At 47.0% G+C, this 14,259-nt stretch overlaps 1 protein-coding gene across 1 annotated transcript in view; it reads right to left on the bottom strand.

Moving 5' to 3' along the window:
* Positions 1-14,259, bottom strand: part of LOC148820749 (uncharacterized) — a 115,869-nt gene that overhangs the window by 23,819 nt on the left and 77,791 nt on the right. The window contains exons 38-47 of the mRNA XM_088931864.1: positions 13,850-13,957; positions 13,446-13,535; positions 12,866-12,919; positions 11,464-11,571; positions 7,179-7,286; positions 6,471-6,524; positions 5,629-5,682; positions 5,234-5,341; positions 4,459-4,512; positions 127-180 (exon numbers count right to left, since the gene is read on the bottom strand). Coding sequence (XP_088787990.1) covers positions 127-180; positions 4,459-4,512; positions 5,234-5,341; positions 5,629-5,682; positions 6,471-6,524; positions 7,179-7,286; positions 11,464-11,571; positions 12,866-12,919; positions 13,446-13,535; positions 13,850-13,957 — 792 coding nt within the window. The remainder of the gene's footprint in view (positions 1-126; positions 181-4,458; positions 4,513-5,233; positions 5,342-5,628; positions 5,683-6,470; positions 6,525-7,178; positions 7,287-11,463; positions 11,572-12,865; positions 12,920-13,445; positions 13,536-13,849; positions 13,958-14,259) is intronic.

The raw sequence follows: 14,259 nt of genomic DNA, 5'->3' as shown, positions 1-14,259 counted from the left end.
CTTGACCTTGTGAGAGCACACCATGCTGTGTGTGCTCTAACTAACACACTACCCTCTAGCCTCCTGCTTTGTTCAAATAGAGCTGATCTGCACATTGGGACAAGAAAAGGAGCCAGATAAACTCACCTCTCCGCCGTTGGGCCCAGGCGCTCCCCGGGGGCCGTGCTGCCCGGGGGGACCCTAGGAGAGATCAGACAAGAGCAGAAGAAACATCAGTAACCAGAGGAAGGTGCTTAACTTACCACAATTGCTCGGTTAGCTTAATGCTGGCTCGAAGCTCAGGGAACCAGGTGTCTCAAAATCAAACGTCTAACAGGGCAGTGTTTGATTTCAACTTTCATTATTTAAAAACTATCCCGTCCATCACTTGTCAGAGACCACTTGAATCTTAATGGGTCATGGGGAACGGTCACCTGAAAGGTACAGAGCACAAGGCAGAACCTCACTCTGGATGAGAGGCCAGTCCATCGCAGGGGGACACGACTGGATGTACTCATGTACAACAATGTGCTTTCTAACACCTTTGTCCATCCCGGGGTTACAGGGGAGCCAGAGCCTATCCTGTCAAGCAACAGGTGCAAGGCAGGATATGCCAGACCATCGCAGGACACGCACAAACACAGACACAAACACACACACACACTCACACCAGGGCTAATTTCCCCAGAAACCAACTACACTACTGGCATGTGCTTGCACTGAGGGAGGAAACCAAAACACCTGCAGCACACCCACACTAACATGAGGAGAACATGCAAACTCCACACAGACAGCAGCCCAGGTCTTGGATTGAATCCAGGGGCCCCGCTTTGCAAGGCAGCAATGCTGACCACTGCGTCACCATGCCACCTGCTCATATCAAGGGAGGAAATGCAGAACAATGCAGAAATGGGGAGAACCTACAGACCCCATACAGTGAGGCCGCAGCACTTTTGTCCACTATACTGCATCGCATGAAAACATCACTGTTAAGAACAATTCTCCTGCTGCAGAACATGCACAGTAGATCCATGAACCAAAATCAATATGGAGATTTTGTGGTAGCGGTTTTCTCAGTTTTTTAAAGCAGCAACCTTACTGAGGCTGATTTAGAGTGGGAATACAGCAACAGTTTTGATTTTTGTACCCTATCGCCCGTGAGTTTGGAACTGCCAGTACCCACATTCCCGCCTCTCTCTGTCTTTCAGACCACTAATCCCAGAGTGGAGAAATGGCACTTTCAGCGCTGTGGGATCATGGGTGAACAGTAGGGGGCGCTGCTGTGTCATGAGTGGGCCTCTGTGACTCAAGCTTGCTCAGACCTGATGGCAATTGGCCAACCATGAGCCATCGTCTGGTTGGCACATGTGACTGCAAACTGACTACGGAGATCAGCCTACGGAGATCAGCCTTTGCTCCAAACGAGCATCATCCTTCAGGACATATTCAGTCTGATTCCCCCACAATTCCCCTTGCCTATCGATTCCCTGCTGTAATCCCAATCATGTGACACCCATTGGACAAATCTCAATGCAAAAAAACCTCACTCGCCTTAAAAAGGTGGAAGTGAATCAGTTGGTGTTACTTTTTCACTTTGTTAGTTTTCTGAAAATGGGCAAGAAAGAATATTTAGAGGTGATACAGACCACAGCAAAACAACATAGTGGCACTGTCAGTGCTGTTTAAAAACCTATCCAGAGCTCAAAGTGAATTGCACAAGCATTAAGCCTGACATCCCTCAAGGAACACTCCGTTTCAGACAATGTTTAATCTTGACTAATCAAGGCAACCATTAAAGTGAGTTTGTTATTTCAATGTACTGTAACTCTTTCCCAGGGTTTTGATCGGAATGATGACCATCGTGGATCAATGTTCCCACTTTTCAGGACTTTTTTTGTTTTCCAAAGCTGAAAAGAAACTCGTTTACGGCGACGAGCTTTCAATCAATCTCGCCTCTTCTCGCTTGCCAGTTCTGGTTAAGAAAGAGCTCGCTCCTTTGCACAGCGCTATGCGACAGCTGCGCACAAGTTAACAGATAATGAGTCTACAAGCCAGGGCAGGAACTGAATCATTAATCGGACTCAGACAAAGAAATCAGATGCTGAAACTCTAGACTGTGTTCCTAACACTGTGCTACATTTCCGCTTTTTTATGTGAAATCTTTTATAATCTGGTCATGCTCTGAATGGCAAATACAAATCTTCACCATAGACACAACCTCATTCAGCCCTGCTGTGCGGTGTATGGGCTGATAGTAATGTTCTTGTTTTACTGTTACAGAATTGTGGAATTAGAGAATATTCTAATGTCTATACATCACAGACACCAAGCGTCCCCTGTTGTTTTATTAAGCCAGGTTATATTAAAATTTCTCCTACACCGTATTCTCACACCCCTCCTCCACAGACTCAGTTATCACTATCCTGCCAGCTCCTGGCACAGAGCACAGCACCATGTGTGTCCCGTATTATTATCATCAGTGTACAATTCCCAGCCGGGTTAGCAACTGCATATTGACTGGAGCAGCAGGGCGGGGCTGAGGAGCTGCTAACCCACCCAGGTGACCTCAGTGACTGACCAGCGTGTGGCCGTGGTGACCTCACAACCAGACAGTCGTCAGCCTGGGAGGCAGGGCACAGCGGTGACCCGCAGCAGGGCTGGACCTGGGGCTGTAAGCAGGCAGCACAGCAGTGAGCTCTCCACAGGTCTCAGAATAGCCAAGGGTACTTCGGGGTTGGGCATCTCCACAGGTACTAGTCAAGACCTCAAAAAACAGGTGGTGTGACATTTTCCAAGATGAAATAAGATCAGAGGATAAAAGGAAAATCTGGTATTTGTCTCTCCCTGCTTGAGCATTTTTTCATCCTTAACCCTAACATACTTCTTGTCCGCCTCCATAATGCCCAGTCACAGTCTGTGTCAGCGCTACGGTCCCTCAATGGCACTGTCGGATGCTGTTGGCTTTCTCTCTGTTCTCCATTCTGCTGGTGGGTATCCGCCTTTCCTGATAAAGACTTTGCAGATCGGGAGCAGAAAATCGTGCTTGGCGAGGAGCTGGGTGTTTCAAGAAAACAAATTCGGAGTTGCAATCAGATCAGTTCAGTGCTGTTCGCCTGTAGGCTGAGGGCTGCCCTTTTCATTTTATCAAAGGCTTGAAAATGGTATTGCAGCTGATCATCTTATCCCTTTTGCTTTGTGGGAGCTTGCTTCTCCTGCCTTTTAGATTCTTTTCCCCCTCCCTGTTCACTTATTCGATTTGCCGTTCTGTAAGTTGCGGACGCTCGGATTGGGATTCGCTCCGGCGCCCCCCCCCCGGCGATTAACCCTGAGGGTTTGACATGACTCCGGAGCCTGCAGCAGAGCGATCCGTCAAATCCTCTTTATTAAAACGGAACAAGATTGGGAGGCGGAGGGGAGGAGAAAGCGCTTTCCTCACAGCTGCCTCGGTGACACTTCAGAGATGTCCAGCATGGCGAGACACGGAAACAATGAGGAGATGAAGGCTTGATGGGGGAAGCGGGAGGCGGGATCTCCGAAATCCCATTCCTATATTCATATATTCATCCCGCTTCTGCACTGGTAGAAATTAGTCAAACGCCTGTTGATTGTTTTTTTCTGCAAGGGATGCCCTGACCTGGGACACAGCGCCCGAGTGATCCCATCCCTGACAGCCCTGCCCAAGACTGACGCTGCAAGGAGAAGCATTTCACTCTCGCCACACAGGAGTGAGAGGCCCCTGCCAGACCTGGCGGTGCTCTGTCACAGGATTTTGATTTACGGAGCAGAGTCCTGTGTGAAGGCCTGGCAGCAGCCTCAGAGGCCTGGGCTGTTGAAGAAGCATCTCTGCCTCGCATCCTCCTAGCTCCACCTATGACCCACAGCTCCCATCCAGTCTGCCCTGTAATTTATAAAGCGTGCTGGTTTGAGCAATGCTCCTGACAGCTTTCCTGGTACTAGACCTGCTAAGTTTCCTCTTCATGATCCTTGCATTAACGAGCACGACTGCTTCAGGGTTTCGATTGCTTGCAAGCTCAAGCTAATCGCAAGCATCATCATAAAGCAGGTAACACACAAAGGTTATCTGGGCATGCTGCCCAAATTCCCCCGGGCTCTGCCAGTGGATACATCCAGCCTTGCCAGCTTTCTACTCCAACAAGGGCAGCCTCGTTCCGAGACGGATGGAAAAACACAGTTATGGGTTTATCTGTGCTGCAGATATTTAGGACGGGTTTGTGTTCCAAGTGGAAACTCCTACAAGGAATCCCTAAAAAGACATACCTTTTCTTTAAAAGTTCTGCTTTAAAAAAAAATAATGCCACAAATGATAATTCATGAGATAAAAATGTCAATTAAGAGGAACAGATATTCAGTTCCAAAGAGTTTCAGTTTCACATATTCCCCATTAACACGGAAAGGGCATTGAACATCTATCTTCATCAGACCTACTACATTAATAGCGAGAGTTATAACCATACTCACCATCAGCCCCGTGTGCCCACTGTCTCCTTTCTCTCCTGGTGGCCCTGGCATACCCTGTGAAAAGAGGAGCACAATAAACAATAAACAAGCATGAAGCTGAGAGAGGAGGATGGGGTACATCCATCAGGACTGCTAAACAGCACAGCACACACTCACACAGACACACAGAAGTAGGATGTACAGTATCAACGAGGAACTGCAGTCCCATTTTCCCAGACCAGTTATTAAATCTCGGTAAGAAAATAAATTCATTGACGGTATAGAAACATTTTACTAATTTTGAATTAAGCGCAAAATTGTGAACTTTGTGAAAGTGCTGCATGATCACCATGTGGACACAAAATGCTCAAAGACCTGCCACCTCACTACTGTCAGTGTAGCCCCCCCCAAAAAAAATCACGGCTCATTGTTGTTAATGAAAAGGTGGAGGAATCATATTTGCATTTTCATTTAAACTGCACCTGTGTGTGCACGCTAGACTGCAGGGTCACAGTTGCCGCTCTGCAGAAAGAAAAGTCTGCACGCAAATCAATACCCAAGTTAAGACAGGCCTCATCTCTCTGCAGATACTGGGCTGTAACCGAGCGCTTCGTGCCAGGCAGTCTGCACCAGAGACATGCCTTCTGGTACTTTAGTGGGCTAATTAGGGATTGCTGGGAGGACAAATGCTTGAAGATAAAAACACTGACTAAGGAATTGCCGCATTTGAGGAATGCGGTATCTTCTGTTCCAGCTACAGACAGTTTTGGTTTGTGTCTTTCTCAGCAGAGCGCACCTGCAGTCCGGTGGGGCCCTGGGGGCCAACGAAGCCCCGTAATCCTTCGTCTCCCTTCTGTCCGTACATCCCTTGCTGTCCCCTGGGGCCCGGCTCCCCGTCGATACCCTAGAAACACATGCGAGAGAGGGGTTCAGCTTCATGATCCAAGACCTCCATAGCCATACTGTACAGTGACATTCACAATCAGGCAAGAAAAAAACGCATCTGCTATAATATACAGAACATCTGTCATAATAGATAATATTATACTAATCAATAAGTCACAGTCTATAAAGAAAAGTCTCAGATGTGAGATTGCTGTTCTCTGGTGAGTAACCCCACACACACTTTGCAGGTACTGCAGTCCAGCCGCGCCCGTTACCAGGTGACCCACATGCAGAGAGGACACTTACCGGAGGCCCAGGCTGTCCGATCGGACCCTGGCTACCTGGGGGTCCAGAGGGCCCCTAAGAGAGAAAATGCCAAGATTAGAAACAGCAAGAGTGCTTCAGTGACTGCAATAATTGAATGGCATGCTGCAGTGCCTCATATTTTGGGAGAATCCAGCTTTTGTTGGGACTTCACTTGAAGAGGAATCCAGTTACCTCAAGTGCACAGATTAAACGGGTCTGGAAACAAAGAATCACAGTGCACGGCTGTTTGAGGCGTGCCAGGGCCTATTAGCAGTGACAGAAGCTGTACTACTGAGACAGAACAGCAAATGTGTCTCTCAACACTCTACACAACCACCTACTCAATCCTCCCTTCCTCAGGTTGAGCCACTGCGACACAGCTTAGAATAACCGACAGCGCTGTTACTTTGTGACTTGCCAGGCGCCCACCGCCCAGTGTGACATTGCTGTAATGCCAGTGACTGATGTGTCACTCCTGCTCTCGGGGCTGAGCTTCTTCACAGAGCTGGGAGCAGCCCTGACAGACGAGCCCTCTGCAGGGCCACAGTTTTCCCTGTACCGAGACAGGGATCGTTACTGGAAAGAGGAGTCTTTCAGTGACTCCAAACTGAGAAATTTTAATAACTCAGCAAACAAATGATGGCAATCTCGGTTTCAAAGCAGGGCGGCATGTAATCGATACTGAATTTCTCTCACTTGCGGTGCACCGTGAAAGCCTCTCAGCCATTGGGACGCTTGCTCTTGTACAAAGAAGACCAAGCCTTCAAGCCGATCAGTCCGCCAGTCCGCGGTGGATTTTTAGGAGTTACGTTTCGCTCCTGTTTGTCCTGAGGAAAACTCACCGCTTCGCCCTTGTCTCCTTTGCTGCCTTTCTGCCCGGGCCCTCCCATGTCGCCCTGGAGAATGAAGAAACGGGGGCAGTGAGATCAGAGTGCAATACTTCTCACCTTCACGCCTCACGTCTCTTACAGCCAGATCTTATCAATGCCTGTGCCTACACAACAGCGGCTACAGAAAATTAAAGAGTGCGATGTGAGGTTTCTCTCTGTTGGTAATGTCCAATTTCAGGTTTTTTCTCTTTCCTTCTGCTTGCATTTCACTTCTTCTGCCTTTCGGTTCTGTTTCTGACACTTCCATTTGCAACAAGATTTCTCAAACCATTAATCCTCATTTGAGTCTCTCTCTCCAGCTCACCCCACCTGTGAACGCAGGCACGGTTCACACCAGTAGCTGCTACGGTATATTACAACGAGCAGGTGTTATTGCAGCGCTGCACTGCCTGGGTTCGGCCTACAAGCAGGAGATCAGGACTGCATGTGTTTTATTCGCTCGCAGGGTGACATTCAAGAGTTTCCTTGCATGCGATTTCCTTAGAGTGCACTGGAAAAAAATACCTTAAAATTCCAAAACTAGCAAGAAACACTGTTCTGTAAGATTCTTTTTTATTTCCTCACTTCAAAATAGTTACGGGGAGTGCAGCTGACTGTTATGAAGACAGAGGAAAGCTAATTCTGCGATTAAAAAAGAAACTGCAAGCGACCAGGTGTTACCTTGTCTCCGTCTTCTCCTGGGGGTCCCTGGGGTCCCACGACTCCTGGGAGACCCACCGGGCCCTGTGCCCCATCCTGGCCAGCTGGACCCACAGGCCCCTTCTCACCCTGTGGGAACAGGCCACGAACCAAAAACAGGACATCAGGATTGATCCATGGGAATATTACGATAGACTTCTAGAATCAAAGTCAGCCATTATAAACTACAGCTTGTCATTTGACTGATGATCCTAGGCATCTTTAAGAGGCTAAAGAGCCAACGATAAAGGACCTTACAGCCTGAAATATAAGCAGGTCAATAGGAACGGCAGAGGCCAGTGATTACTCCTGAACGAGAGGGACTGTGATTTTTCTTTCCGCCACAAGAAACAGCTAAACCTTTTCCCGACAAGGAGGCGCAGGGGTCTATCTTCTCCATCTGGCCTGTTCCAGAGACCTCAGCCTTCGCTAAGACAGATCGCTCCACGTTTCAATTCAGAATGATTAAAAATTAAAGCCAATTAATAACTTCTAACCTTCTATATTTAGCAGGAAACCAACTTGCAATGACATCTCGCTCATTAATCTGTCTGGGTATGTCTTTCAGATTAACTGACTGCAATTAATAATAAATACAAACCTTGGATTCTAAATTTGACGTTTTGTACTGTATATGTAAATAAACACATTAAAGCCACCTTACAGACTCTATTTCTATATTATAATGAAAACACAGCATGATAATAAACAGGACTCTAAGGCATACGTGATACCAACTGAAGTACTCTATACAGCTTTTTGCAAGGCGATACATCGCAGTTGCTGTTCTGCGATACATCTACATGTAAGACGGCTTTGCTGAGCTGAAAGAGCCAAGCTCCAGCACTAGGGCTGTGGCCCCCTGTGCAGCACAAGGTCACAGCGCTGGGCAGGGAGGCAGGGCGGCAAGCAAGCCGGCAGCCTTCAGCTTTGCAAAGAAGAGGTGGAAGCAGAGGCAGAAATATACTTCACTGATCCAGCTGCTTTTCTCTTCCCACTGGCAGCAAATTAGTGCTGGATTAAGCATTAGGGACTTTCCGCTGTGCTTGTTACTAGCTCTGCAGCAGCGAGGGTGAGCTGGAGCACCCAGAGCACAGTGAAGACAGCCACCCTCACCCTCACTAATCACTATGTGCACGCAGCAGCACACCTGCCCGACCGTCCAGAGAGCAGCAGCTCATGCCCTGCTTCCGTTTTTGTCACTTCGCGCGCCCGACCTACGAACGCTGTGTTACAGGTTTACCAGCTCGCGGTGCGACAGAGCTCAGCAAGAGCACGCGGAGAACGCTGTAGGACTCGTGAGCATAATGAAAGCAAAATATGGCTGAAAGGTGCAGGGAAGTTCGAATTAAGCATGAGCATTCCTGCAGTGAGCGTTCTCCAGCTCTCCTCCTCCCCGGTTCTTATTAGATTGTGCATGGCACTGTGACACCCTGCCTTCACCACGGCTCTGTAAGCCTTCAGAACAGAACAAGCCTCTCTCTGACATCACTGTGATCTCCTACAACGCAATACGATCACAGTGATCTTCCATTGATTCTGAAGTTGATATTTAGGCAGCGAAACTCAGTGATGACAGCAGGCTATGAGGTCAGCCAGATGTTACAACACTGTAGCAGGAAAATGCAAGCCAAGAACAGCCCCTGGATGCCCCTGTTCCATGAGAGCAAGACGTGGCTCTTTTGATCAAGTGACCTTCAGGAAACACCTGCAGTCTGATATTAAACCTGAGAAGATCCCTAATGTCAAGCAGCTTTTGCTTGCTGTATCGATCCAGTGGCTTTCCTTATGTAATCAATGCGATTGATCGAGCCATCTACTCTCTCTTCTGAACTTCACTGGCAAATGACATGCAGTTTACATGGCCACACTTTCACTGTGAATAAAGTATGCTCCTCAGTAATGTGTGGCATGACTCCAGGCCAGGTTCAGTTTGCTCCCTGGAATGTGTAACCTGAATTTTCGCTCACTGCTGCAGTTTCAAGTTAAAAATGTACAGTACACCCTTGTTTTAACAGACTGACAGGCGGGAAGGGGTGTCTTTTACCGACGGATAAAACACTATTAGGCAAGAAACAATATATACAGTACTATATGAAAAACTGTTCCTGTGCCTTCTTATCATAAATGTTCAAGCTTTTAATTTCATATCATAAATATACTGTATAAAACTTGCTAAAGCATACAAACCACCAACAACATCCATGTTAAGCGACTGACCCTACCCCTTATATTCATATTCCTGTATTTCACACCTATGTAGTATTTATTTTTACTTTGTTTTACTGCAATAAAACCGATTTTCATCGCCATTGCAGGGAAAGTCAGCTTATTCTGACAATTCTTCTTTAGCAGATATTGTCTGTTACATCCAAAGTTATGTTAAAGCCTAGTTAATTAAACCGAGGGTTAACTGTATCAATAAATCAATATATTCTGCATTTTTAACTTCTCTTCATCTTTCTGACCCAGAACACTCTTTGGTGCGAAAACTGACCCCTTCTAAAGAAGTATAGGCTAACTGTATTGCCTGCATTGCCACCTAGTGTTAGCACACAGAACTATTCATAAAAAGTGAAAGTGCGTTTTTATCTCAGGTTTTCTCAACCCCAGTCTGTAATAGTTTACAACAGTGGTACAGCAGCAAGGTAGGCTACAATGTTTGTGATCTAAACCAGCACACTGTGTCTGTTTTCTATTTATTATTTGATCAAAGACTTAAAGGGGAACTGCAACGCTATTTTTATATTTCAGGGTTGAAAGAAATCAGCACTGATGAGTGCATTTCAAACCACAATGAAAGCAAAATGCACACAGTCATGTGTAAAGCCTCCAATTTACATCACAAAAGAGACTAAACTTCTAGGTATGCGCAGCACCATATTGCTGTCATAGGCTGCGATTCACAATAAGGCAACAAAACTTCCAGTTATGTGAAGCAGCACTATTACATTGTAGAGACAGAGGCTTGTGAATTAATCTCTTTCAATCCGATACAAATTCTGCTCTCGACTTTAAGATGGTTTTGCTGACAACTACTACTCTAACTTTGGAACATGTCTGCTGCACAACTTGTACTTATTTGCTCGTATATCACAGTACATTAGCCATTACAGTGACTAGTGAGCGGGAAGGGTCGGTGTAAGTCACAATTCTCACAAACTCTCGCTCTCGCCCGTTGCGAGACCAGCAGCTTGCAACAACATGGCGACCATACAGTACTTTCATAAAGCTCATGATTTTGTGTTTGATTCAGAATTGTGTAATTTTTTCTATACCATCAATGAATTTATTTTGTTACTGAGATTTAATAACTGGTCTGAGAAATAGGGACTGCCGTTCTCCTTTAAGGCAAATTATTCTCTTTTATCATCTCAAACAGGGGCGTCCAGTCCTGATCCTCGTGGGGTGACATTTATAAAGGTCCCCGAAGAGCTAGGAGAAGCTGTTGAAATGGTCCAATTAAAATCCAGTAACCAGCTGGTTTAACTCGTTATGATCTGATTTGGAATGAAAACACACAGAAACATGGTCCTTCCAAGGACAGGACTGGACACCCCCTGATGTAAAATCTTTGAGATCGACATCATTGAAGATCTGGTAGAAAACAACTCTCATTGATCATGTACAGTTCAACAGGAGGGCAAGCACAGAGCCATCGGTGCAGGAACAAAATACAGCATGGATTAATTCTGCAGCGCTCCACAACCACGCACTGGCATAAAGTCAAGAGCGAAACACAAGCTAACCAAAGCCCAACAACCAGCTGGCTTTGTTTCTGAAATTTCACTGACTGTTTCTATTTCTGTTTCAGCCTTTCAGAACAGAGCAGAGAATTTTACCCATCAGCATCGAGCGATCAAAAACGCAAATCCCACAATAATTCAGAAAAGGGAAAGTTGAACACAAATCCTGTCATACAACCAAAATCTTTGGTGCAAGATTAAGAGTAAACCCGAGGGGCTCGAGAGGGAACCCAAGTCTATTGATCACAGATTGGTTTCTGTTATTTGAAGAGAAAAAAGAATCTCGGTTATCGATCATTTCCAGTAAATCAAAAAGAATCCACATCTTTAAAGAACAAAAATGATCTTCAGGAACCCCACTGACCCTGCAGTAGAAAGAGGATTCTTTACTAGCAGGGAAAAGAGAAAGTTGGCAGTGTGGAAGTATATTTCCCTGCTCCTGAAGGTATTTTCAGATTTTACTAGACAGCAGTAAGCGGCTTGACTCTGGCAGCCAAGAGGCAGGCTGCTCGGACTCTTACCGGCTCTCCCTTCTCTCCCATTGGTCCAGGTGGGCCGACGTTGCCAGGACGACCAGGCTGGCCAATGGCACCCGCTGCTCCGGATGGTCCTCTCTCTCCTGGGACTCCCTGTCCAGGAAGTGAGCAGCAGCACATGTGTCAAGATCTGCTCGTCCGGTCCTTCTGCCCGTCTTCTCCTCTGTCCAGGGTCTCACTCCCTGGATCTGTCTCCATGCTATGTTGGCACCAGCTTTGTCAATATAAACCTCAGTTTGTTCATTATTAAAGGTCTGTTTTATCAGTTGATACACAGTATTACTGAAATACACTGTTTATTCACTTAACCAGTTATCCATACTCCATGTTCTTTTTCTCCCCATTGCAGAGACTGGCTTTCTGACATAAAAGCTGGACACATGTCGTGTGGCCCAGTAGCAAAGTTTGAGCTGGCCGGGACTGTGACACAGAAGAAATAACCGGTACTTCTGCAGGTCAGAAATATTCTTTCCATCCAGTCATTTAAATACACATTCTTTCCAAATCTGTCCCTTTTCCCAATATGGCTGTTCAGGCTGTATCGAGATATAACAACAGCTCACCAGAAATGACAGACCTCTAGAGCTTAGGGAGGGGGAGAACACTGCTTGGCTCTCCAAAACTTAATGATAACAAATAACACACTCATTTCACAACTATACTGAAGTGCACTGTGACTTCTTATATCCTTATACCGCTCGCCCAGTTCCCCCGGAAGAACAGCAGCTCCTGAGCTGATGTTTTTAGAGGAGGGTTGGTCAGGGGACTTCCTCTCTGGACAGCGTCTATCCATGTCAAACACCACCAGCTGGGTTACTAGATTTCACCGTCTCCCCTAGGTACAGCAGCCCCCATTCAACATTTTACCACATCAACTCTGCACTGCGGTCATATAGCTTTCCCATGTCTCAGCATGCTTTAGCACATCTCGCTAAGCTTTCACTTCACTGTGCTTCTGCTACGTTTTCACTGCACTTCACTGCTCTCTAGCCTGTTTTCTACCAGGGTGGACCACAGCAAGCTTTTATAAGGGAAGTCATCCTGGCACAAAGAAAACGAGCTATTGTGCAAGAGCTCATTGCTGGTGACGGTGATGGTCAGCACAATCCTCTTAAATAAATCATGTTACCGATATAACACGAAGGTGGGTCACAAAGCCTGCACCAGCAGCAAGCAGACCGCTGTACAATGACCCTGTGGGAAAAAGAGGCGGACAAGCAGGTTCCCAGACTCGTTCATGTCGGTAGTGTGAAGAACTGAAGACAGCCCCCACAAAGAGGCTCAGGGATGGGCTAAGCCTGACCGTCTGGGGAGGCACAAGTCTGCAGTCTCCCTCACATCAGACACGACACGGCGAGAGGGAAACTGGAAGAGCAGCTGCACTTACGACTGGACCCTGAGACCCCATGGGACCCTCTGCTCCTTTCAGCCCTTGGGGACCCTAGAGAGAGGAAAGACAGCAATCACAGGGGAGCAGGCTCAATGAATCGCAGTGAGAGGCTGTGGTGACACACTGGCACTGACCATGCAGACGGCACTCACTCTCCATCAAAGCCTCTTTGGCGCTTGTGTGTGTGAAGCACGGCGAGTCTGGCGGTGCAAGGCCCTCAGCAAACTAAGTGCCATCAGCTCTGAGTGGCAATCAGCGCTGGAACTGATACTAAGTGGTTTTACAGATGAGAAAGTGTAGGCCGGTTTAAAAAACTCATTTTGCTTTTATTACAGTGGTGCGCTGCAGCTGCAGGCCTTGCAGCTCTTATTAGAACAATTTAAAAGCAATACCGTACAGGAGGGCGATGACAAAAAAAAAAGTAACACCAAGCAGATGAAACGAACGAAGAAGCCAGCACTCTGGCATGTACAAAGCCCGATCATTTCTGAGCAAATCAAACCGTCTGGAATCTTGCAGCTCTCTGCTTTGGAAGGTTGCGGTAGCGGACGAACTACAAAACCCCAAATGCAGTTACCATGGCTCCAGGAATCCCTCTGCTGCCTCGGAATCCTCTCAGTCCTGCGGGGCCATTTTTCCCAGGAATGCCAGGAGGGCCAGGATCACCCTTGAGGAACAGCAATGTGGAGCAGTGGTTAGGGCTCTGGACTTCTAACTAGAGGGCTGCGAGTGTAAATCCTCAACAGGGCCCTGATGTTGTGCCTTTAGAGAGCCACTTGACCTGGTAAAATACCTCATGAGAGCCGTGCAAGTGTGTCAAAATCTACGCTGCTTTGGTCAAAAGCATCAGCCAAACTTAAATGAATAAGAAAAACGTCTTAGGTTTAGATTGCAACCACAACAGTAATGTATGTACAGTCCAGAGGCAGGCATACAAGTGTGCTAAATACATTGAACCCCAATTTCTCCCTCTCCTCTCACCTTGGCGCCCTCTTTGCCAGCTGACCCTGGTAAACCCTGCTCCCCAGGAGGGCCAGGCGACCCTGGGTGCCCTCTGTCTCCCATGGGACCGGTCTCTCCCGATTTACCCTGAAAGCCAAAAAGAGCATTGTTGGCAGGACACAACACGGCACGCTCCCTATCCCCACCACGTGCCTGAAGACCCCGTCACGCCAACAGCCTCCACCTTTAATGGAATTGCATCTCTGCATTACCCTTGGTGTGCAGTGTGTTTATTAGGAGGAAAGGGAGGTAAAACCCTCACAAAAAAGGTCTTTAATTCATCCCAAGAGCAATCTTCACTGGAATCCAATAAACTCCACCTAAATCCCCTCCAAGCAGCATGCTTGTCTTTGCAAACTACAGATGAGAGAGAGCTGTCATTATTTGCT

This window comes from Atractosteus spatula, chromosome 14 (genome assembly GCF_055471065.1).
Source record: "Atractosteus spatula isolate fAtrSpa1 chromosome 14, fAtrSpa1.hap1, whole genome shotgun sequence".
In the NCBI taxonomy this organism is placed as follows: domain Eukaryota; kingdom Metazoa; phylum Chordata; class Actinopteri; order Semionotiformes; family Lepisosteidae; genus Atractosteus; species Atractosteus spatula.
The sequence above is the reverse complement of the archived record's forward strand: the minus strand, read 5'-3'. Positions and strand labels throughout refer to the sequence as shown.